Below are 21,883 nucleotides of genomic sequence, written 5' to 3' on the forward strand. Positions count from 1 at the left end.
TTTGGTAGTAGAACTTAAAATCACAGTTTTCAATCAGCATTTCAATCAGTTTTCAAGTAGAACTTATCGTTTCACTGTTACATATTATCATTCCATTCTCTGTTTTTCTTTACTATTGTTGTCACTCTTCTATTCTTATTTTGTATCTTGCCTCACTTCTCATAACTATTAATGTTTAATATTATATTGATATAATAACTCACCTTGTTTATGTTCATTTGCATGAATTACGTATGTTGTATGATTTCTTTGCACGTTTTAATCCTATTTGTGTAATCAGCCAAAATCAAATAAACTTTAGCTATCATACCAGTCTCTCTCAGTGTACTCAGCACTTAAAAATAGACAACATGGAGACAGGACGCATTTGCAGGATCCTTGAAATTTCTTAGGTTTTCGTTTCAAATCCCAGTCATCTCCCAGTTATCTTATATCTGTTTAGTTTTCCGTGCTGATTTGAATGCCTTCATTTGTCCTGAATTCTAGGGATCACAAAATTTAACAACATTTATTGGTGAAGAAGAAACAAATTCACTGCGTCAGGTTTTACAGGAAGTGAGAAAAATTGAAAGGTATGTCTTAACAGACCATCTCGGAATTCGCAGAGCCATTACTCAAGTGGGTCAAAGGCCGCAATAAATACAACGACATCTTAGGCAGCCTTTCTACCAGCCTGGGTTAAAACATATCCGGGTTAAAAGTTATCCGTTTCTGCGTCGCGTTCCCCCTAACCCACTTGAAAAACGGATAAGTTTGAAAACGGGTCTCAAAGTGGGTCAGTTTTTACCCGGGTATCTTTTGACTCACCTGCGAGTTAATGGAAACGCCGAACCCGGATACCTTTTGATCCACTTGCAACAACAGTAACGTTTAAAAATTGAGACGGCGCCAAAAATCAAAAAACGAAATCCTGGATGTCGATGTTGCTTCCATTGGCCTACAATGATAGAAATTGAAGCAAATACTGATTTCTCTTACAACTTTTCACCCTGGATACATTTTAACCTGGCTTAGTGGGAACGATCAAAAACGGATTAAAAACGGGTCGAAGAAAAGTGCCGTTTCCATTGACTCACTTTAAAAACGGATAACTTTTAACCCGGGTATGTTTTAACCCAGGCTAGTGGAAAGGATGCCTTATATCATCGAGTTTTGTATGTTCCGCTGTAACTCAAGCAAGATCCATTGTTTATCAACAAAATTCAGATTTTCATTCTAAAAGTATTCTCTCTATTATAACAAAGTTATACGACCAAAGTAACGGTAAAGCTGCCTCTATCAACCCAGAATTTTGGCGTGTTTCCGCCACTTGAGCGTTTTGAACTAGCTTTTGGACAGTAAAATTTCATCATGGCGTCGTGAACTCCGAAATTGTCTCTTACTATTAGCCCCCGGTTTTTCTAAAGCAATTTTTAACCCATTTGTGGTAATTCATGTTGCAAAATGACTTTCAAATTTCAATACCGGAAATACTCGAGTGAGAGCCCCCTTTAACCGTAGAACATTCCACGAGGTCCTTTGAATAACCCTCTTTTCTTTGATTAAGCGCCCCATCCCTCCAGTAATCGCCCACGGGCTTATTGATTTGATGAGGCCTAAGGAGAAATATCACTGCATTGTAGTCTTACACAAATATTTTAAAGAAATGCAGCATTCTAGCTGCGCATTTATTTCCAAACGTAGATTCGAAGTATGTATTAAATATATATACGCTCATTCAAGGATTCACGGATAGTAATTTTATTGTAATACGAATAGTAAAACACAAAAATTGCAGAGTATTAAACTGTTGTTTAAAATTGAATTTGTATCTGAGATATGAGATTGTGAAAGAGTCAAATAGTCGAAAGTCAGAAAATCTAATTGATTATCTATTTTCAGATCTCCGTCACTCTCGTCTTCGGCTGCGTCTAGTAACTTTGATCTGTCTTCTACAGTTTTTGAGCAGTCCCAAATTCAAGGTTTTGATTTTGCATCAGAATGTTCAAGGGACACTGTTGTTGAACATTTACACTCGTAAGTATCAACAGAATATATAGTCTTTCGGGAAAGTTTAGGCCTTATGACGTGAACATTTTGCCCTTGGTTTTTCATTGTTTACAGCGATAAGGATGTTGAGGTCTGACCTAAATCTATTGCGATTCTTATAACAGTCTATAAGGCAAACAAAAAAAAGACAAGGAAAGATTGCATCAGTTTGTCTTAATAAATTTCCTTTTTGCAGTTTCGAAAAATTTGGTCTTAGTTTTATTTGAGGTATTATTTTGGTCTCATTTCTTATTCCCGGGTATCAAAAGTAGCTTGCAAATGATTGGCAACCATTTCTCCATTCATGAAAAGTGTGAAACGGCAGCCAGAGCAATCGTTGCAAAATAAACGTCAAATAGATTCAAAATATTTTTTTCTTTTTTTCAGGATATTCGCAGATTTGCTTGTTAGTAAGGGTCGTATGAATGTTGAAACAGACAGTGACGGCAAAGACCTATTAGATATTCTTGATATCTACTCAAATAGGGTTATAAACTCATATGGCGGTTTGCGGCTCTTCCTTGCATCCTCGCCGAAGTTTGCGTTTGATCCCGATGATCCCAACATTGTTTATCTTGCCGAAGAGGCTGAAATATACTTGTTTTCTAAAAGAGAGGCTGCAAAGCAGAAAAGAAAAGGTTTCTATAAAGACAACGAGGCACTTTTCATCGATGACGCTTTTAGCGGTAAGGACAAAAATAGGTCTCCAAAAAAGACTTCAGTGATGGCAACTGACCCAGCAATCGTTTCAATACTGCCGGAATCAAACAACACACCGAAATCAAAAACGAAAAATAGCAAAAAGATTTCAAATTCCTCTATCCATGCTAAGTCAGATATAAATGGCGGTGGACCGACCATTGTTCATTGCATCAGTAATTTCGGCGGCGTCGTTGTCGATGATGCTCCATTTTACACTGACGACTCTTTCAAAATAAACGGTAATCAGGTACTTTTCAAGTCCAACTCCCACCCATCAGTCAAAAAATTAGAAACAATTTCCAAGCAAGGTAAAGGAAAGAAAAGCTCTGACGAAATATCCGGCCACAACAGCGGCCACTACGTAGAACAGTTACGCAATGAAATGATAAGAAAATCGGACCAAATCGAGGCAGAAAAAGTAATCGAGGTTAGTCGAGTAGCAGCGGAAAAAAAGGATGTTGCTGTGATGACGGAAAGTGGATTCAACAATAACAACAACGGGAATGGCTGGACAAGAGAGGATGATGAAGACGAGGACATCCATGATGCGTATGTCAGGGCGTTAGACAGCTGCGAACAGATGAAAAATAAACTGAAAATCACGAAGGAGGCTGCATCTGTGAAGGAATCTGAACTGAAAAGCGAACTCGAGGTCAGTATGCTGATACACTTGGTTTAGGATTTGGTTTAAATGATATTTACCAGGTTATGCGTTGTTGAAATTTGGCCCCAAACCAATTACTAGGCCACAATTCAATTGTGATTGATCATTTTTCCAAGCCTTTTTGCAGTGAATTATCGCAGAGGAAATATTCCCACCATAACAACCCTTGTCAAGCAGGAAACGAATTGTTGGGAAAAGAGGAGAAGGAAAGGGAAAGGACATGAGGGAAGGAAAGGAGGAAGGAAAATAGGCTAAAGTAGGGCACAGAAGCAAATTGATAACAATGGAGGGCTTTATTTAAACATTTCTTCCAGTTTAACCCAAGGGGATATTCACCCACATAATATGCTACACTGTCTAAAAAATGTAATAGGTTTCTGTAAAGATTCTCTATCCATTCTGTTAACCCTTTATGGACTCGAGAAAACTCAAGAAACGATGCTCTGGCAAATGCATTAAAATTCCACTATGTCAGTCGCAGAAACGCTGGATCAAATTGTTGCCAAGTGTTGGATAAGCGACACAGTCAGATCTTTCAATTGAGTCGGAGATAGTGACAGGTTTTATAAGTTTTAAATGAAAGGTGTAACAGTGGGTTATTATAAAAAGAAATAAAAAGAGATGAACGGATGCATTTCAAATGAGCATTAGAACGATAAGAGCATGTGTAAACTCAAGGAGCAAGGGCTCGGAGAGTGGGAGGGGGGAGGGGCTCATATTGATGCACCTTTCCTTTCTTGTTAGCTTTCTAGCAGTTATTTCAAAATCCATCCATGAGTTCCGTTTCTGAGACTCGTTGATCCTTTTGAATCATTTGTTTCATATTGATTGATTTAAGCTTTATAATTTTAATAGCTTAGTTTTCTTTTCTTACTTTGGGTTGCCCCGCTTGGACATCCTTTCTGAAATTGTTAGTACTTCATTTGCTCTTCGTTGATACATAATTAACTCTGTTTCGTAACTTTGTTTCTTCCTTTCTGCACCCATCAAATATTTGTTTTTATTATATAATGTCCATCATCAGAGTCTAAAAAGCAAGTTGATGAAGGAGCAACAGTCAAGAGAGAGTGCCCAAAAAAAGTGGCAACAAGAGAAAGACAAACTAAGCGGAACAATCAAATCGTTGTATGAAAAAATCGCGAGTTTTGACGAGAATCGGTAAGTTTTTTCAATCCCTTTTCAGGATTGATGGTATTATCTGCACAACTATCCTGATATCCTTACGAGGTTTTTCCATATACTTTTTATAGGACAGCCCATAACCATAAAGGCAGGTACACAAGCTGCATGTATTCTCTCCCATTATGAAGCTTTCACCATTGGTATGCACGTGTAACATACGAACCAAAGATATTATAAAAGCCGAGCCTTTTAATAATTGTGCTGTTATACCGCACGTGCATTGAAGTTGTGTTGGTTTGCAAACTTCACCTGATATATTTCAAATGTATTTTAATTTTCCATGTATTCAAGAAGGTGTTTCAATGGGCGATTTCCACCTTAAAACTGTAAGAGACTCCACTGACAAGTGGATTTGGAGTGACGTCACTAGCTGTGATGTAACTGTAGTGATTTGAGTCTGTTTCTTGCACTCTTTAGCAGCATTAGTTTTAATTTGTAATAGCCAGTATTGTTTATGCGTTTTGGGTCAAAAGGCGCTTGCCTTTGTTATAATTGAAAGTATGAAGTTTTTGTCTGTATTTTGATAAGTATGTGTAATTGAATAGCAAGCGTAGCTCAGTAAGAAGTTTCTCTAGGCTTTCTGCTCATCACCATAAATATTATCCTGTGGTGTAGAATGGTGGATCTTTGATCTAATCCCTGCTCCCTTGGCTTACAAAAACCAACACGCTTTGAAGAAACATTTGATTGTGCTAGAGTTTTATTCGAAGTATGAATAGCTGGATTTGCTAAACATGTCTGTTTTCATCAACTAAGGATTACGCCCATTATTAGTCTCACTGCACCTCTCATTGCATTTCGTTGCAATTCAGGTACAAAATCAAGCTACAGGACCAAGACAGAGAGATGGAGAAAATGGCCATGAAAATAGGCGAATTAAGGTTGTTGATCGAGTGTTTTTGTCTTAATCATTTTTGTAGCCATTTATTATTGGAATATTCAACATCTTCTTAATTTTCTTTTGTTTTACCCTAAGCAACACTTTGAATTTTCTAATTAATCTAAAACCATCAAGATAAAAGTACCTATCAAAAAGACCAGACGTCTTCGACCTCCCATGGGTTTTGACAAAGAAGCAAAACACCAAACGAGAAAAGCTAAAATTAATCTCGTACCAAAACGATCATGATCATAAAACCATTTGCTGCTTTTTAAAGTTTGATGGTGATAAATCTAGAAGAAACTTTGTCAAGGGAACATTTGGGCCCTCATTGATTGGTTGCTACCTTTTGTGGCCTCCCTGCTGCAGACCCAGGAAGTGTTAATCCTCCCCCCAGATAATATCCTTATTTCCTGAAAACCTTTCTCAGAAAATATAAGTACTCATTCTTCGTACATCCAAACGAAACATGGCTGGATTTGGATGGTGCTTTTGATTTTTGTGTTTTCATTGCATGAAAGCCCCGGCATGGAATTGGAACTACAACTTGCTATTTTATTTAGCTACTGCGCTTTTCAAAGATAAACATAATATCGAAAAAGAAGGCTACAATTTCTGTAAAAAAACCAATGGTTTTTCTAATCAATGAAACTTATTTCGAGGTTTCTACCTTTTATCTTCGTTGATTGAAAAGAGTCTAAAATGATTGTTTTATATATTTTATTGATTTTAAATTGTCAAGTTCTTAAGGCATATTTTGGTTTTTTGTAGACTGCAGAAGGAGCAAATTGTCTCAGAAAATCAAGATATTATTGACAAGTTGAGCACCTGTGTCACTGAGCAGTCAGTTAGGGCACAGAAAGCTGAGGTTCGTTTTGACAGATGCCTCTTTTCCAACCCAGTCTCAGTTTGACATAGTATTCTTACCACAGATTGTTTTCTGATCGTTTGGATGAAAATAGGTCAATTAAAAACTTATTTTCTGAAGAGCGTGGTCTTAATAAACAAAGCGTAGAAAGAATCGCCTAATAAAGGCTCTACACTCTAAAATGTAATGGAATTTACGTGAGATTAATGCAATTCAAAATGCCTCAACTGATTATGCTTTTAGGCCAAATAAGGGTATCGATTGTATTGCAAAAGATATACTCAAAGTTATGTCACCAACTGGACTTCAGATCACGATTATGAAGCTGAGAACACGATTAAGGCTAGGAGAAAGAGTAACTGAGGCAAATGTGCATAAAATTGAGTTGATTATAAATTTTGAGGCCATCGAAAAAGTAAGGGCGTTATTTTCAAAGAAGCCTGAAAACAAGAAAATGTTGTTAAATTTGTATTTAACAAATAATTTTGAGTTGGAAAATTTGCATGTTTTGTCTGAAGCGCACTTCGCAGAGGAAAAATTAACTAAGAAGCACAAATACAATTATCTCGGGGTACGAGGTCTTCAAAAAATTAATCAAATTTGGTTTCGTTGGATCTGTAATTGGCAAAAGGCAAGTCTTCATTTGTTGTAGAAACTTTTTAAATTACTGGTGACCTCATTAGTTTCTGGCTCAAGTGTATCTCGAAAGCAGACTAAAAGGCAGATCAGACAAGACGTTAATAAGATCTTTAAAAATCCCTAAAAGTGTTGTCTTGGTTGCCTGTTATCAATACGCCACAACTCGCTTCTAAACCTGTTGTTTCTCCCCACGTGTTGGTTCTTTGAAACACGTGAAATTCAGCTTATTATCCGATTCTATCGTCCGCGGTCTATCAGAAGTACGTATAACTTAGTTAACCACAAGAAATCATAGCATTAACTGACTGTTCTAGGGCTCGGTGTTACTGCCCCTGCCCCCTGTTTATCGTGTGCGAGAGTCGCTAATCAGTGGTTAGAGCCCCCGGGGTAATCACCTTTTGGCCCACCAACAATATGTCCTTCTCAGGGCACCCGGTAATTGTTGTATATTCCAGAGACGAACCCAGTACCCTGTGAATCGATTGCGTTTTGCCTCGGAAACCCTTGCAACAGGTGCTTCTTACAATGATTTTAGAAATAATGAGTGGCTAATTGTGTATGAGATGAATAATATTTAAGGATTCCCCTGACAAGAATCCGGTCACTCCCGCCATTAATTTTTTTCCCCTGTCCCACTTACTCGATATTATCTGGAACTGGACAGCCCTCCTTTTTCTGATTTCTGATTTCAGGTATTCCCTCGAAAATTATAACATAGATGGTTTTTCAATGTACTCAAGATAGGCACTCAACCTTTTTCCCTGAATTTATTCTCCTCAAGGCACTGTCAATGCCGTCCCCTCCAGTTTCCGATACTTTCTGATGTCAATTTATGAAAGCAGTTATGGAAGTAATAAATACAACACATTAGGGCATTTCTATTTGAACGAACATTTCTAAATAAGAGTATTGCCATCCTCTCTCTCTATTGTCGCGTCTTAAATTCACCTTGTTTCCCCTCTCCGTTCATCATGACGTCATTTGCGTATTGCTTCCCAATATAATTTAAATTAGGCATTCAACAGCTTACGCTGTCTTCATTTACTAGATATTCATGCGTTCTATTACAATGCTTAGAAATGCTCTTACTCTTTGGAATTTTATCTTACTCTTACTCTTAATCTTTGGTTTTTAATCCTAATTTCTTCATATATTGCTTTTCGTTTCTGTTTGTCATTTGTTTGATATTTCTTCTTTGGTTTACGACAGGTTCTGTTTATGGAGCTTAAAAAGGCGGAAATTTGCAACGATTTCACGAGGAGCCTTGAGAACGTACAAAGGAACATTTACACGATCGAGAATAATCCTTTTTTGGAGTGAGATATGGTTTCATTTTGAAAGTTTTACTTTGTTACGCGAGAAACTAGGCCAAGGCATTTTCTTATCATCAGCTATAAATCAGCCACTATTTCTGAACCTGCATATTTCTCTGTTGTGTTGCTGTATGATTGACTGTAATGCGCTGCGGCTAACGAGAAATTATCAAGATGCTTGATAGGTCACTGGTTTTTATTGTTTAACTAAATTGGTATTATTTCTATACTAGGCAAACCGTCAGCAGATCTGAGATGTTGAAAATTTGGAAGATACATCAAGATGTGGTATCCAAAATTTTGCGCACGTGGATGGTAAGATTTCATCACTTGAGAGAGTGCTGTTTTTTATTCTGTATTATCTTTAAACAAAAGTCTGGTCTGATCGTAAACGTGTTTGACAATATTGCACGAATAATTATGCTACAGCCTCTGCCAGAAGTTGTTATACCTCAACTTCCATCTTCAGGGGTGCATTCAGCTAGGCCCCCCATACCCCTCTTCAAACAGTGTTGGTTTATCAAAAAATGACATAGGAGATCGGAAATATGTTTTTTTTCATTGGACTTTTATAAAACCTGCTGAGAACTTACCTAAACTATCAACACAGTTTCTGGGGGTAAGAGGAGCGGATGGGGTGATGTGAAAAATATAAGAGTCGGCAGCAGTTGGATGTTCCAGGTAATCTTAGCAGGCATTTTCGGACGGGAAGAGTTTCCAAATCAACATCGAATATGAAAGGAAATTTCTTATTCATGTCGCTTACCAAGGTGTTGGGCTGACTGTGACCGTGGGTTTTCGTCATATGAGAATGAATGAGCAAAGGTCTTGCTTGATTTGTATGCGGCAAGCACGCCAGTGGAACAAGGCAAAATTGAATTTAATTACTCACAAGGATTTAGAAAAAATATCTCTATCTTTCACGTTGTAATGAATTTTTGTTGTTGTGAAATGGGAAGTATTTTTTTAATCCCGCCAAATGTAAATGTTATTCTTAGGGCTTGACGGTGCCTTTGTCTTATTCCTTCGCTATGCTCATGTGGATCGTCGTTTAATTCTTCCCTGTCACTCAACATCTATTATCCTCTGTGCCTGTTATAATTGTTACAAAAGTTATATTCCCGTTATAGTTTTATTTGGAGTAAGGATAACAGTCATTTGATGACTTCATTCTTTCCGACAAATCGAGAGATCGCCTTCAATACATAAAGGTATCCTAACAAGGACCTCTAGTACGATGTCCGGACACCTTGTTATAACGGACACTTTCATACCGAGAAAAATGCTTATGTTTCTGAATTTCTGAATTTCTTGACAGCAATGGAGAAAGCCCCGCTGACTCAACCTTTAGGTAACGGACATTTCCCTTTAACCGCCCCCATCCCCTGTTGTAAAGTTTTATTGATGTTAGGAGTAGGGGCCTAGTGCAACTTGGACTCAGGCCGGCATTGTTAATTTTGTCCAAGGAATAATATTTGATCCACAAGTAAAACACGAGATTATACAAAATTTATCATTCTCGTTCGGAAATGAGCTATTTATCAAGACCTCATTCTCATCTTAGTTGTATTTTTTACCTAAAACATTGATTTGTAGTTTTTGCAAAGGGTTGCACCCCTCCTTTTCCTCTACACCACTGGTTGAAGATACTGTTTTGAACTGTATAGATCATTAAGAGCATCGCTGGTCTCAAACAAGTTATCCAAATTTCCTTTCAATGCTGAACAATGGAAGCATAACCAAAAAAGTTAACACAGCACTCCAATGAAATCCTTTGCTGATTACTGCTCCTGTTTTAGAATCTTACTGACGCATTTGCTGAACCAAAATGTTTCGTCTTTATCTGGCTAATGTTTATAGCAGGTCACTGCTGTAGTGCCTGAATCAATGGTCTTTTCATGACGAATAATGGCATCGAGATTCCAGGCTTGTTTATTTCAATATTTGTTATTGTAAGTAATCCTTTGAATATAAACTGATGTTTAGCCTAAGTGACTGATTAAATTACAGCAAACGTGATTTGATTTATCGCCCTGGACCGGACAAAGCCACTGTTTCAAAATGTTTTCACGATGGATAAGGTCTCTCTTAATCACGTGGGAATTTTCCGCTTTAGTTTAGAAAATACCATACCCGTGAGAGCTAGCCAGGTTTTTGGGAAAATTTCATGAGCAATGTATCCGATTTTATTTAAAGGAACTTCTGTCTATCTCCATATTCTCGAATTTAGCATTCCAGTCTTAGATATTCCAGGGTTTGAAATTTTTTCTTTAAAAACATATATTCCCTGTCTTTACCCATTTTTGGCAGAAGGAAGGGGTAGTGAGTTTTCTGGTTGTAAATTGTGCTCAATGACTTCAGTGTGTCGTTTTACTCTTTATTGGCATTGTCCAACTACAAATGCACGCGATGTCCTGAAACAAGAAACACTATTTACGATCGCTCAAAATCCCAGCTCTCAAATTGGTTTTTCACTTCGTCAATAGCAGGCCTCAAAAAGGAACGATTTTGCAGATTTTATTTGAAGCAGTCTGTTCAGGGTTCTCGAGATGGATTGATTTCTATATATTTCAACAACAAAAAAGAATTAAATAAAATCCCCCAATCTCCTCCACCAAAGGTTATTGTCCCCAGCTGAATTACTTACAACCTCTGTTCAGTCCCCCTTGAAACTGATGGCAACATATTCATCGTGGCCCGTTCAATTACCTATTACCCTGTCTACCTCCCACACATTGGATCCAGTCGATTGGACCCGATGTCTATTTTCGTTCAAGATAGACTTAGAGCAAAACAGAGTTCCAAAAACCGATCAACGCGATAAGACCGTAATTACCAAATGATCTCTTTCATATTAAGTGGAATTCTAGAAGATTAAGAGCTGTTCTGTTTATTCCGATGTTTATTCAAGTAATGCGTTTTCAAGTTCTCCCACGCATTCATCGCAGACTGTTAAAATGAGAGGGATGGAAACCAAAGCGAAAGTTTGAATTCCTTGTCCAGCTTTACTTTACCCGATCACAGTCTCATCATATGACACGTGTACAACCAATGTACCACCAAAAGCTCCTCATGTTTAAAAAAAGGGCAGAGGGACATCTCAAGATTGGGGGGGGGGGGTGCTAAATCGGCGTGGCAAGATCTTCGCGGATTCTAAGGACTGTAGCTGTGTTTAATAATGTCGTTATTTTATTTGGAGGGGGCATGGCAGCGCTTTTCTGCTCTCTGAGAATTTGGGCCTAGGGTTTTACATCGCCCTGTGCTGGTTTTTTCGTTGGTACAATTTCGCTGCAGTTGGATCCCCAATAATTGGATCTACCCCTAGAATATTCCATTTTCAGAAGCATCATAACTAAAATCCATAAACTATAGTTGCTGGAAGATAGGCAAAAGATATCACAACCTTATGAGCCACAAAATGCGTAAAAATACGGGGGTGGGGCAGTGGCGCAGAGAGGGGGGCACGGGGGCAATTTGCCCCAGGGCCTCGGCCTGAAAGGGGCCCCCAAATAATTCTGAAAATCTTTTTAAGATGTTTTCTTTTGAGACAGTAAAATGGCAGTAATTTCACTGGGTCCGTACACTGAGTCTTGTTTGAATTTAAGGCCTATCAGCTTTATTTATTGAGTCTGGGGCCCCGAGAAAAGCTGAATAAACCTTGGATCACAAATTTTACGGATTCATCTTTTAAGCTGAGTTTCCCTGAGTTTCGCAAAATCGTACTTATTGGGGGAAGGGAGCCCTGATAAAAAATTAGGTAACCCATATAATCTGTTTTAATCTATGGCCCGTTCAAGTGAGTTATGTTTGCATTTAGACTCGTTGCATAAAGCTATATTATATTTTTGGGGCCCCTTTCAGCAAACTAGCATTAATAAAGAACCGCTTACGTTGAACAATGACTCAAGACAGACTATCAAGCCTCGTGACTTTTTCGATCGAGCACGAACTAGCAATACCAATTGATTACGACAATATCATTGATCAATTTGCAACTGAAAAAGCAACCTTGCGCAAACGTTTGAAAATAATGGGCGTTTCCCATTTTATAAAGGGCGTGGTCCCGGAATTTTTTTGTATCCGGCTCTAGGGCCCCAACCGGGACTTTGCCCCAGGGCCAAGGCCGCCTCTCGGCGGCCCTGGGTGGGAGTAAGGTTTGTTGGTGGCGCAAGCGAGTTATCTAGAGCTGGACCATAAAGTTAGTTACTTTGAAAACATCTTTAGATTTTCACCCTTCCTCGATGCTTCTGGTGCACCTAACTGGGATAAATTTTCAATAATCTGCAATCGTTTACCTTGAGGACCAGAGCCTTAAAATCGAGCGCGAAAACAGAGAGGAGCAGTGAAGCGGACGTGCTCCTCCGCTTCTCGGCTTGGTTTTCTATTTCCACTCTCTAAACTTTGTGGCTCTGGTACCCAGGGTTGCATTCGTAATGCTTACTGTTTCATGACCCGCACTTCATTTTGAACCTAAAGACGAATCTGTTAATCTTTCCGCAAAGCAACTTTAACTACCCTTTGTGGACGTATAGCAGCTCCTGTTTAGCTTCCCATAACGTAAAATAAGCCGATATTGGTTGTGTACACTCTAAGTCTCCAAACTTCAAGTCAATTAATAATTGTTATTCTCTCTGTTAATGCCACAAAATCCTTGCATAAAGCTGGCAGTGGCCTGATCATAGTGAATCGATATGATCGCAAGAAAAAATGAATCTTTGGATCACCAAGGAAATCCTAACAATAACAGATGTAATCGCAAAGTTTTGTTGTGCATTGAAGCTAAAATCCAGGATAAGACAAGGCTTGAATTATCAAAGTCCTAGTGTTTTTATTGGAAAATTTGCCCATTCCGAAACTAATTCACACGTTGCTTACTATATTTTCAATGATGAAGAACGGTATTATTCGGAGTACCAACTTAGAGCAGGGCCTGCGACGAAGGGGACCGGCCATGCCCTCCCCCGCCACATTATTGCAAAACAATAGAGCTTTTTGCAAAATCTTTTGTCATGGGTGTTGAATTTTCCCAACACCTCCCCGCACTTTCCAACTTGTTTCCGAGCCGTCCTGTAGAGCCGTCCTGTTCTATACACAAAAGTGTTTCAAAGATGTATGTTGCTAAGGATAGGTTTGGTACTTTCTGATCCTATCCAAGGCATCATTTTCACTACTTTTATTTTTAATTAAGATTGGGATTTAATAATTAAACTAAAGAAATTATGGAAATTTTTCTTATATCTTAGCGCAATCCTATACTTCTAAGTAGCTGTTGTCAGGTTACATTGAATTTGAACCTTAAGTCCATACAATTTTAAACCAAGTCCTTGCTATTGGCAGAAAAATATTTGACTTTCTACTTAGGAAAATTGTCAAGTTATAAATTTATCCTGTTGCAAGATTTATTATCAGATCACCCAACCCAAACCAAAAACTGCTTGTTCGTCCAAATATTAAACGTCTCTGCTGTTTTGGTGAACCACAATCGCGGTTCAATGCAAGTTTCTTTCTGCCAAATTGTCAAGGGGATATAAAACAGTTGCGTTGGGCAATGTGAAAATAGTTGATCTGATAGTCAGCGCTTTAACTAATCGATTATTTATTCTGCATGACCTGTGTTCTTTTTAAATGATTTGGATACGTATAGCTATGACCGTTTCTTGCACTGCCTGTTGCAGAGATCTGCTAATTCCTAAATTTAAAACGGTTATTTAAGAAAAGCCCCGATAATGACCCCCAGGAAGCGTGGATCGATTTCTCTGCTCCCTTTTTAACTTCTACTGATTTCCGGAATAAAATCGATCACTTTGTTAGCGAAAAAGCATGCTGCCTCTTGTGATTTTTTGTCGGTTAATTTTTGACTTTGATAAATGCATTGTCTCTAAATGCTACAAATCTTTTTGTGTCAGAATATGATTAGGAAAAATCATTATCGTCAAAACCCTTAATTAGCCTTGTTAGTTTTGACGCTAATTTTGTCATCTGGATCTGAGCGGGAGTTCTAGGAATAGTCTTAAAGAAACAACCGTTTCAAGAAAAGCCCGTCTTTCCTTAAGCGGAACCTCCTCATCAGAACTGGGTTTGGTCTCTGGATTAGCACTGATCTCTAAGGTCGAATAGTTTGGCCTTGTCTTTTAAGTATGTGTTTTTTCGGAAGATACGATTGAACAGTGAAGCGAATTTCGTCTAAGCCTCATTGATACCGTTGGCGCTGTGCTTCATCCTCATTTTGTAGATTTATCAGTGACAGCATTTTGCTTGAAATTCCACCATGTTGGCCAGGGATCAACATAGAATTTCATTTGCAATGCGTGTATTGATTTAAAGAAGTTCGTCTGGCCCTTTTCAAGAAATAGTGGCCAAGCGGATGCCGGTCGGGTACGGCCTAAGGACCGACAAAATATAGGGCACGTCAGCTGTGTTCCAGTTAAGAACGAAACTAGCTATAATCAAAACACGTGCCTCTAATTGGTATCTTCTTGGCAACGTTTTCAAGGGGTAGGTTCATCATACCTCATGCCTCAAGCCTGGTCGATTTAATATGGTTACCTGAACCTACCCGAGGAACCAAACCGTTTTTGATTTTGACTCTTGCGTTTCACACTTAATGCAATGTTGATCTTAGTTGAGTTGATAGTTTTTTGAAAGATATTTTGTTGCAGATTTTACACCTTTCGATTATATTTTGCATGTTTGAAAATAACTAAATATTGCATATAGACCAAAGAAAATATTGTGTATTGTTCAAATGATTATACGAATTTATTGTTGCCAGCCAGCTCACACTTCACACAAGAGTCTCACACTTCAGAAAATATTACTAGCTAGGGTCTAGGTTTGGATGATCCTAAACCGGCCTAGGTTATTACACTTTGACCATTCATTAGAAACGCTTTTTGCAGTCTTTTAAGCCCGGTTGCCTTCTCTCCATAGACCGAAATGGAAGAAAGAATTCAGATGATAAAAGATGGAACGCCGTTGGATGAAATTCCCCCGTTACCAGTACCGCAGTCACCTTCTTGTCCTCCGCAGCCAAAGATGATACCATTCCCTGCGAACCCACCTAATCAGGTAAATTCATCTGATTGGATTGTATGACGAGGGGTTGGTTGTTTCAAATGACAATCTCAATTACACGCTATATGTTTCAAAAAGAGATCAAGTTTCCGCTGTAGCTTTCAGGTTGTTTTTGCAAAGTTCGTCTAGGCCAAGTTTTGGTTGCACATTCACACAGTTTCAAAGGGTATTGATGCAAACTTAGATTTATCTGATAAACGATTCCGTTTGTGCGCCTTTTTAGATGGCCAGCCACCTTAGGCAGACAGAGATCAAAATCAGATTGCTCTTCATTCTGATGAGGCTTACACGCAGGCTATCATGTTAGATACCCATCATTTCAGCTTTGTTTCGCCTCAAAAGTATTCGGAATTTCCCCCCAACAACTAGCTTTAGTAATAATCATACGGTGAAAGATGCCCTGGACTACCATAGATCGCGTAGCAAACCCGCTTAGCCGGTCAGATTGAGCCCCGCTTGACAAATCAGCCTGTTGTCTTTTGGAAATTGGCTCCCCTAGTGAATGCTAGGCCACCTTGGGTCAACCCGAACCAGAATGCTCCATGTATCAAGACACCAAAATATTGTCAGCTATACATAATCAGCTGTTAATATGAGGTGTCTCAAATGCCTTGGTAGTCGAGATGTTTCATTCTTTTCCGAAATTATAGACCTCAAAGTTCAACATTATGTTATTGATATTGCGTCAAATGAATCTTGTTTCAAATTCCGTCGCAATGAAATTGGAGAGTAGTTTCAGTGACATTACATGTTTTAATTTGGATTTGGAGGTCAAAATTCCACTCCAACTTTCATTTAAAGATCTACGTTGTTTTCTATAAGATTCCACAAATAGAGCTAAATTCAATGTATTTGTCGAGTGCCGTTTGCATAGTTTCCAACCTAGGAAGAAGTGACACGAGAGAACAAATAACAACGTCTTGAAATCGCCCTTGACCCCGTTCCGTCTCAGATGGCAATCATAAGCCTCACTGGAAAACAACAAAGCGAAGAATATCAAGATAAACTAAGTGATGATAAAGCCGACATTGATTATTTATTGACATTTAATTCTAAGCCTACTTAAAAAAGGGTAGGACTCTGCTGGTTTCAATTCGCTATAGAAATCTATACATCTGTTTTGTTCATCAGATTTTTTGCTTTAAACATTCTGCAAGGAAAAACTAAACAGATCGACATTTGCTTTCAATGGTTTCATTGGAATAGTATCTAGTGTTGATGCATTTCTGGGCTCTTGTCCCATCAATTCCTCGAGAATATCATGACTCATCCATTCCAATCTTAACCATGCAGTGGCGGATTTAAGGGGGGCAACTAAGGGCAGTTGCCCCTCCCTCGACGAGCTGAAGCAAGTAGGGCGTTCCTGTGGAAAAATTTCTGAGACCAATAGGTTAATTTGCTTCAAGGATTACTTCAGAGTTATGTTGTTTATTCCGAAAATGGACCTGAAATTGTTGTTTACAGCGTTCTCTCGTCACCAATTTTTAAAAAATTTTCAGCGCCCCCACTACAAACTGCCCCTCCTTCAAGTTTGCTTTTGATCGGCCCCTGTAACCATGACTACGTTTCAGTAATTTGGAAAGGCAGAACTTTACTCTTTAACGTGGATTCCCTTCAGAAAATTTGTTCGTTTTGATGTGTTATCTTTAAAATACCAAAATATTTTTCTGCATTAGCAGAGTAATGTTTTGAGATTTCGGCAACTTTGCCTCCATTCATCTCAACATGGTCATTTTCCCACTAGACCGATACAATACAGACTTGAATCTCATTAGAAGATATGGGGTTTAATGTTATCGTAAATCTTTATTATAACAAAGTCAATGGTTGTAACAATTTAACTAAATAATGGCTAGGCCAGTTTTCTGTGTCATAACTTTTATTTTTCCCAACAAAGTTTGACGTGAAACAGTTCGTTTTAGAATTGCACTTTATGTGATATGCTACTTATGGATTGGCTAATTATGTGCTATGCTACTTTTGAATATGCAACTTACAGGCCTTACAGGGGGCCAGTTAGGGGCAGCTTTACTCCTTTATGTTATTACCGTGAATTTGTGTCCTTTTTAACAGGAATTACGCCTAGTTTCTAGAGTGTTTTGTAATAAAATTCAAGGGTAGACACCCATGTCACTGTTTATTTGCCCCTGTGATTGGTTAAATGCCCATTGAATTTTAACTTTAAAATTTAGGTTTCACATCAGGTTTCTTTAGCAGTTCATAACACTGATAATTATATGCGAAATCTAATGAATAAAAATAAGTGTTATTTCCTCAATTTGTAGGCCAACCCGATACCAATCCCGGGATTTGCCTTTGGGAATGCCCCCATTCCATCTATGATCGTGCCATCAAATGCTGCGAATCAGCAGCCAACGGACTCGGTTAATGGCCCACGTACTGCAAGTCCAACTGACGTCAACGAGCACATGTCGCTCGCGAATGTAGCCGATTCGGATTCAGACCCAGGCTCCGCACAAGCTGTTGCTGCTGCCCAGGCCTCCTTTGCTAACTCAGCAGCGATCTCAATCTCAACTGCAGATACCAGTGCCGCGAAAGCAAAGGCTTCTCCACGCTCCAAGGAAACGAAAGGAGCAGAAGCTAAACCGGCAGAATCCAAAGTAGAGAAGGTGACCTCGAGCAAAACTAACGAGAAAGGTGCTTCGAAGAGTACGAGTTTTGAGAAAATTATGGTCAAGCTTTGTTCTCAGTACCCTAGCATACCAAGGTGAGCACATCAAGTGTGGCAATTTTCAAAGTCTTTCAATGCACAGAATTAGGACTAGCAAGGCAAATGAGATAACGTCTACAATTGCAAGCCTTGTAAGGACAGTAAGAACTTTAAAAAAGGCACTTTTTTGACAGATTGAGGCTTAAACCACCACATTGCTTATTGTTGGGGGGGGGGGGGTGGTACATAGGTTTTTGTGTTCTTACGAGACTTCGAAAAAACAGACACAGATAGAAATCTAATCATCTTTGCCAAATGAAATTGCCCCCTTTTTGGAGCTATAGAGGAGTTAGACAACAGAACTGTGCTGTAGAGAACATCAAAAGGCCACACCCAAGACCACACCCTGTCTCCTTGTATTTGTGTTAAAGATTATCTGTTGTGTATATGAAATCATTCAAACTATCCACCTACTCTAAAAGGCTAATAGAAGTTGCTCATTTATGGAAAATCAATACCATTACACACGGTTAATTCACATTGCCAAGGAAGGGATTTGCCCAATGAAACATGTACTTAATTGTAAAGAGGGGGCTGAGCCCCCAAATCTCTCTTAATTTTAACAAGGAGGGCCGAGCTCCCGGAGCCTATCCCCCTCCACGGCAGCAATGGTTCTAGGGTCGCTTCTGTAGCAGTAACTGTGGAGATTTGAAAAGGTTGCCGTTGTTTTTGTCACTGCCACAGCTCATTTCCCACGGACATCGTCTTCCTTTTGGTTTTCCTAGTTTCCTCGATCTTTTCATCGTTTTGCCTTATTGTTTACTACTAGAAGGATTCATGTCTCTGGCTCTGATTTAAACATCCAGTCTAGTGCGTAATTTATCCGTATTGAATGATATAGATTGCTCGTGGGCCAATGTTTAGTCTGCGGACTGGTCGGAAATCTCATGAACATACTGTTACCAGTTTTGTTTCCTCCGTAATGTAATATTTGTTCAATATGCAACCTTGTTATTAGACAAGTTGGTTCTGAATAGGTTAGTTCAGAAACTTTGCCTTTACTCTGCTATCTCTGTTCAATCATCCGCTATCACCATCAGTTATCAGCAAAAGTCACTTCTCATCATTACAACCACTATTGTCCACGTAAAATTGTCAACGTCACCACTTGACATCTTCAGCACCATCAGCATCAATCAGCAGCTGATCAACATCATTATAAACAATCAATCGATCAATCGCACCCAATCACACAACGAATCAATCAATCGTCGCCATCATCAACCCCTAATCGCCTAACGCCAATCATATGTTGCCGAGTATGTTCTTTGCCCTCAGCTGAGGTCGGCGCTTATGCTTGCAAATATGTTTTTCCCGCCCTAGAGCTGTCATAAAGATAATAATCATCATCCACAATTAAAACTCATCACAACCTTGCGATATTCAGAGCTTTCATGTACTTTTTTGTGTTTTATTAGGGACGAACTCATTACATGCCTCAAGCAATTTCGAGAGAAGCGCAACAACACTCTTGCCGGGCTGCGAGTCGAAGAAATTATCACTGGTGTGTCAAAAATGATCAAGGAGAGTCGGTTCGAAGATGAAAATGTAAATGCAAAATTTTCTTTAAATTTTGGGATCTGCGTATCATTTCTATTGTAATCAGTGCTCTGCTTCAGTTTATGATTTAATCTTGCCTGATTTTTACAACAGATTGATACGCAGTGAATAGTCACATTTCATGTCCCTCACAGGACTTGGGGCTGTTCATGTAATGTGATGTTCCCAGGCCTTTTATTAACCCATTTAGGATCAGAATATGCCCTCGCATTTGATGCATAGTTGTATATACAATCGAGCCTCTAATGGCGGCCACTTTGAGATCCAAGGCCTAGCGGCCGTTCATGGGAGGTGGCCGTTCATGGGAGGTTTACTAAAAACATTCACAAGTGTTTTGGACTGAAGGTCTATACCCGCTATTGGGAGGTGGCCGCTAATCAGAGGTGGTCGCTATTAGAGGTTCGACTCTATATACATATTCATAGGAATCTATTCTAGCCTCACTTTGATACTGCTAAACCCACGCGGTTTGTATTATATCTTCGCTCACAGACCTCTCTATACATTTTTCATGGTTGAGCAGCCCAAAAGATATGGCCAGAGATTCGTACTCTAAAGGGTGCTAGGGTAAGAGTTAGGGGTTTTGCACTCGCCCTTGAGCATGTTAGCTCTATTTTTCGAAGGCAAGTCTAGTTTGTTATTGCTTCGTGAACTTGTCTTTTTTCCAATTTAAGCTGAACATTTGGTGCTATTGAACGACTTGTAAATGTAACCCTATTAGCACTTGTGGCAAAAAACATCTAACCTTTGATCATTTACAAAAACTTACTCCCAAGCAGTGGCGGCACATTTCAATGCTGCGTGCCAAAAATGCTGACAGAGAGTGGTTTTTCATTATGATTACAAATCTTTTTATATCACAAGGATGTCTTTTTTTCTAGAACAAAATGTTGCAAAAACAGGCAAAAATTAAAGCGAAGGCTTTTGGTTTTGAGGAGCCGTGCATAATTTGCCACGAGGATATGTTCTCGATCCAATCAACGAGGCTGCAGTGCAAACATGTCTTTCATACCGAGGTTTGTGTTTTTATGTTTTTGCCAGACATAGTACGGGCGATTCGTAACTGGGTTGAGACTGGTTCTTAATTTCTGAATTGGAAGATGTTAGCATTTCGAAATTGAGCAACTACCCCCATCGAATGCACGAAGCCAAATTTATTATGGGTCAAAGCAAACTGTGATTTATTTGATATTTGGATACCTATTCCTCCCTCGCCACCAAACTCCAGCAGGGAAACTTGCTCGACCCTTTTTTTGCTACAAAAAATGCCAGATCTACAAACTATGCAAAGTGTTAAGCCGTTTGCCTGTGATATAAATCGTTTGTGAACTTTTTCCCCAGAGGGACACACTAATTTGGAACCTGGTTTGGAGATGACCGCAGGCCCTAATTGAGTTTTCCTGTACATTTGATTTCATCGTAATTGAGTCAACCAGGAGTTTAAAGAAATCCAAGATCGTGACAGGTCTTAGATTTATCACGTTTCATGCCTTTGGGTGTGAAAAAATCTCTTCTTCGTCTGTCCAGGTTTTCCTATCGACAATTCTGAAGTTTTCTTTATTTGATTTGGCTCTTGAATAAATTCAGTTAGCTCTGCCCCTAAGGTGGCTTTGTGTACTGTAATTCTTATCAATTCTTGCCTTTGATGTAATCCCAAAACAAAAGTACTTGACCAACCATTTTCATATTTTTCGAAGTTAATGTAAGAGCCGCAACTCACCATTGGTATATATAATCCAGAGTGCAAAGCTATAGCGATATAACGCTTTGTCTCTATAATTTGATATTTTGCCAAAAGCCTCTTTTTGTAACTTTTGTTTTAAGCACGGCCCTGTCTTTTTGAGATGTCGTCGTAGTGAGCCTCTTTTTTTCTCCTTTTTAAAAGTTGGCAGACGGTTCCAGTCCGGATTTTTGCAGGCTCCATTAATATCTTCAAATTAGAGGAATTTTCTTACTGATTGTAGCAAGAACGATCTTTCGACTAGATTGCCGAATGTAACAATGGCTCCAGTCGTCTATTGTAGTTGCCAGCAACTTGGCTGCATTTGCTTCAGGATATTTCCTGCTAATCCTGGTAATCACTTTGAGTAACGATAATCCTAACTTCACAGCTATGTAATCTGAATACTTGGATTACCTGAATCTTACGCAATTAGCGCCCATTAAAGTTTTGATTATACGAGCAGAGAACAAGAGATAAATTGTAACAGAGTAAGATTCATGTAAAAGCACTCCAGATCAA

General features: G+C 38.9%; 1 protein-coding gene across 4 annotated transcripts in view; it reads left to right on the top strand.

Annotated features, from left to right (window-relative positions):
* The window catches only part of LOC135684486 (uncharacterized), a 56,332-nt gene that overhangs the window by 31,482 nt on the left and 2,967 nt on the right, over positions 1 to 21,883 (top strand). For all 4 annotated transcript variants that reach the window (XM_065200067.2, XM_065200069.2, XM_089114939.1 and 1 more), the window contains exons 34-45: positions 487 to 572; positions 1,882 to 2,016; positions 2,416 to 3,382; positions 4,419 to 4,552; positions 5,389 to 5,457; positions 6,228 to 6,324; positions 8,173 to 8,279; positions 8,510 to 8,591; positions 15,207 to 15,344; positions 17,636 to 18,078; positions 19,500 to 19,629; positions 20,523 to 20,657. In XM_065200067.2, coding sequence (XP_065056139.2) covers positions 487 to 572; positions 1,882 to 2,016; positions 2,416 to 3,382; positions 4,419 to 4,552; positions 5,389 to 5,457; positions 6,228 to 6,324; positions 8,173 to 8,279; positions 8,510 to 8,591; positions 15,207 to 15,344; positions 17,636 to 18,078; positions 19,500 to 19,629; positions 20,523 to 20,657 — 2,523 coding nt within the window. The remainder of the gene's footprint in view (positions 1 to 486; positions 573 to 1,881; positions 2,017 to 2,415; positions 3,383 to 4,418; positions 4,553 to 5,388; positions 5,458 to 6,227; positions 6,325 to 8,172; positions 8,280 to 8,509; positions 8,592 to 15,206; positions 15,345 to 17,635; positions 18,079 to 19,499; positions 19,630 to 20,522; positions 20,658 to 21,883) is intronic.

Source organism: Rhopilema esculentum, chromosome 21 (genome assembly GCF_057945365.1).
Source record: "Rhopilema esculentum isolate cy_ngs chromosome 21, ASM5794536v1, whole genome shotgun sequence".
NCBI classification, from domain to species: domain Eukaryota; kingdom Metazoa; phylum Cnidaria; class Scyphozoa; order Rhizostomeae; family Rhizostomatidae; genus Rhopilema; species Rhopilema esculentum.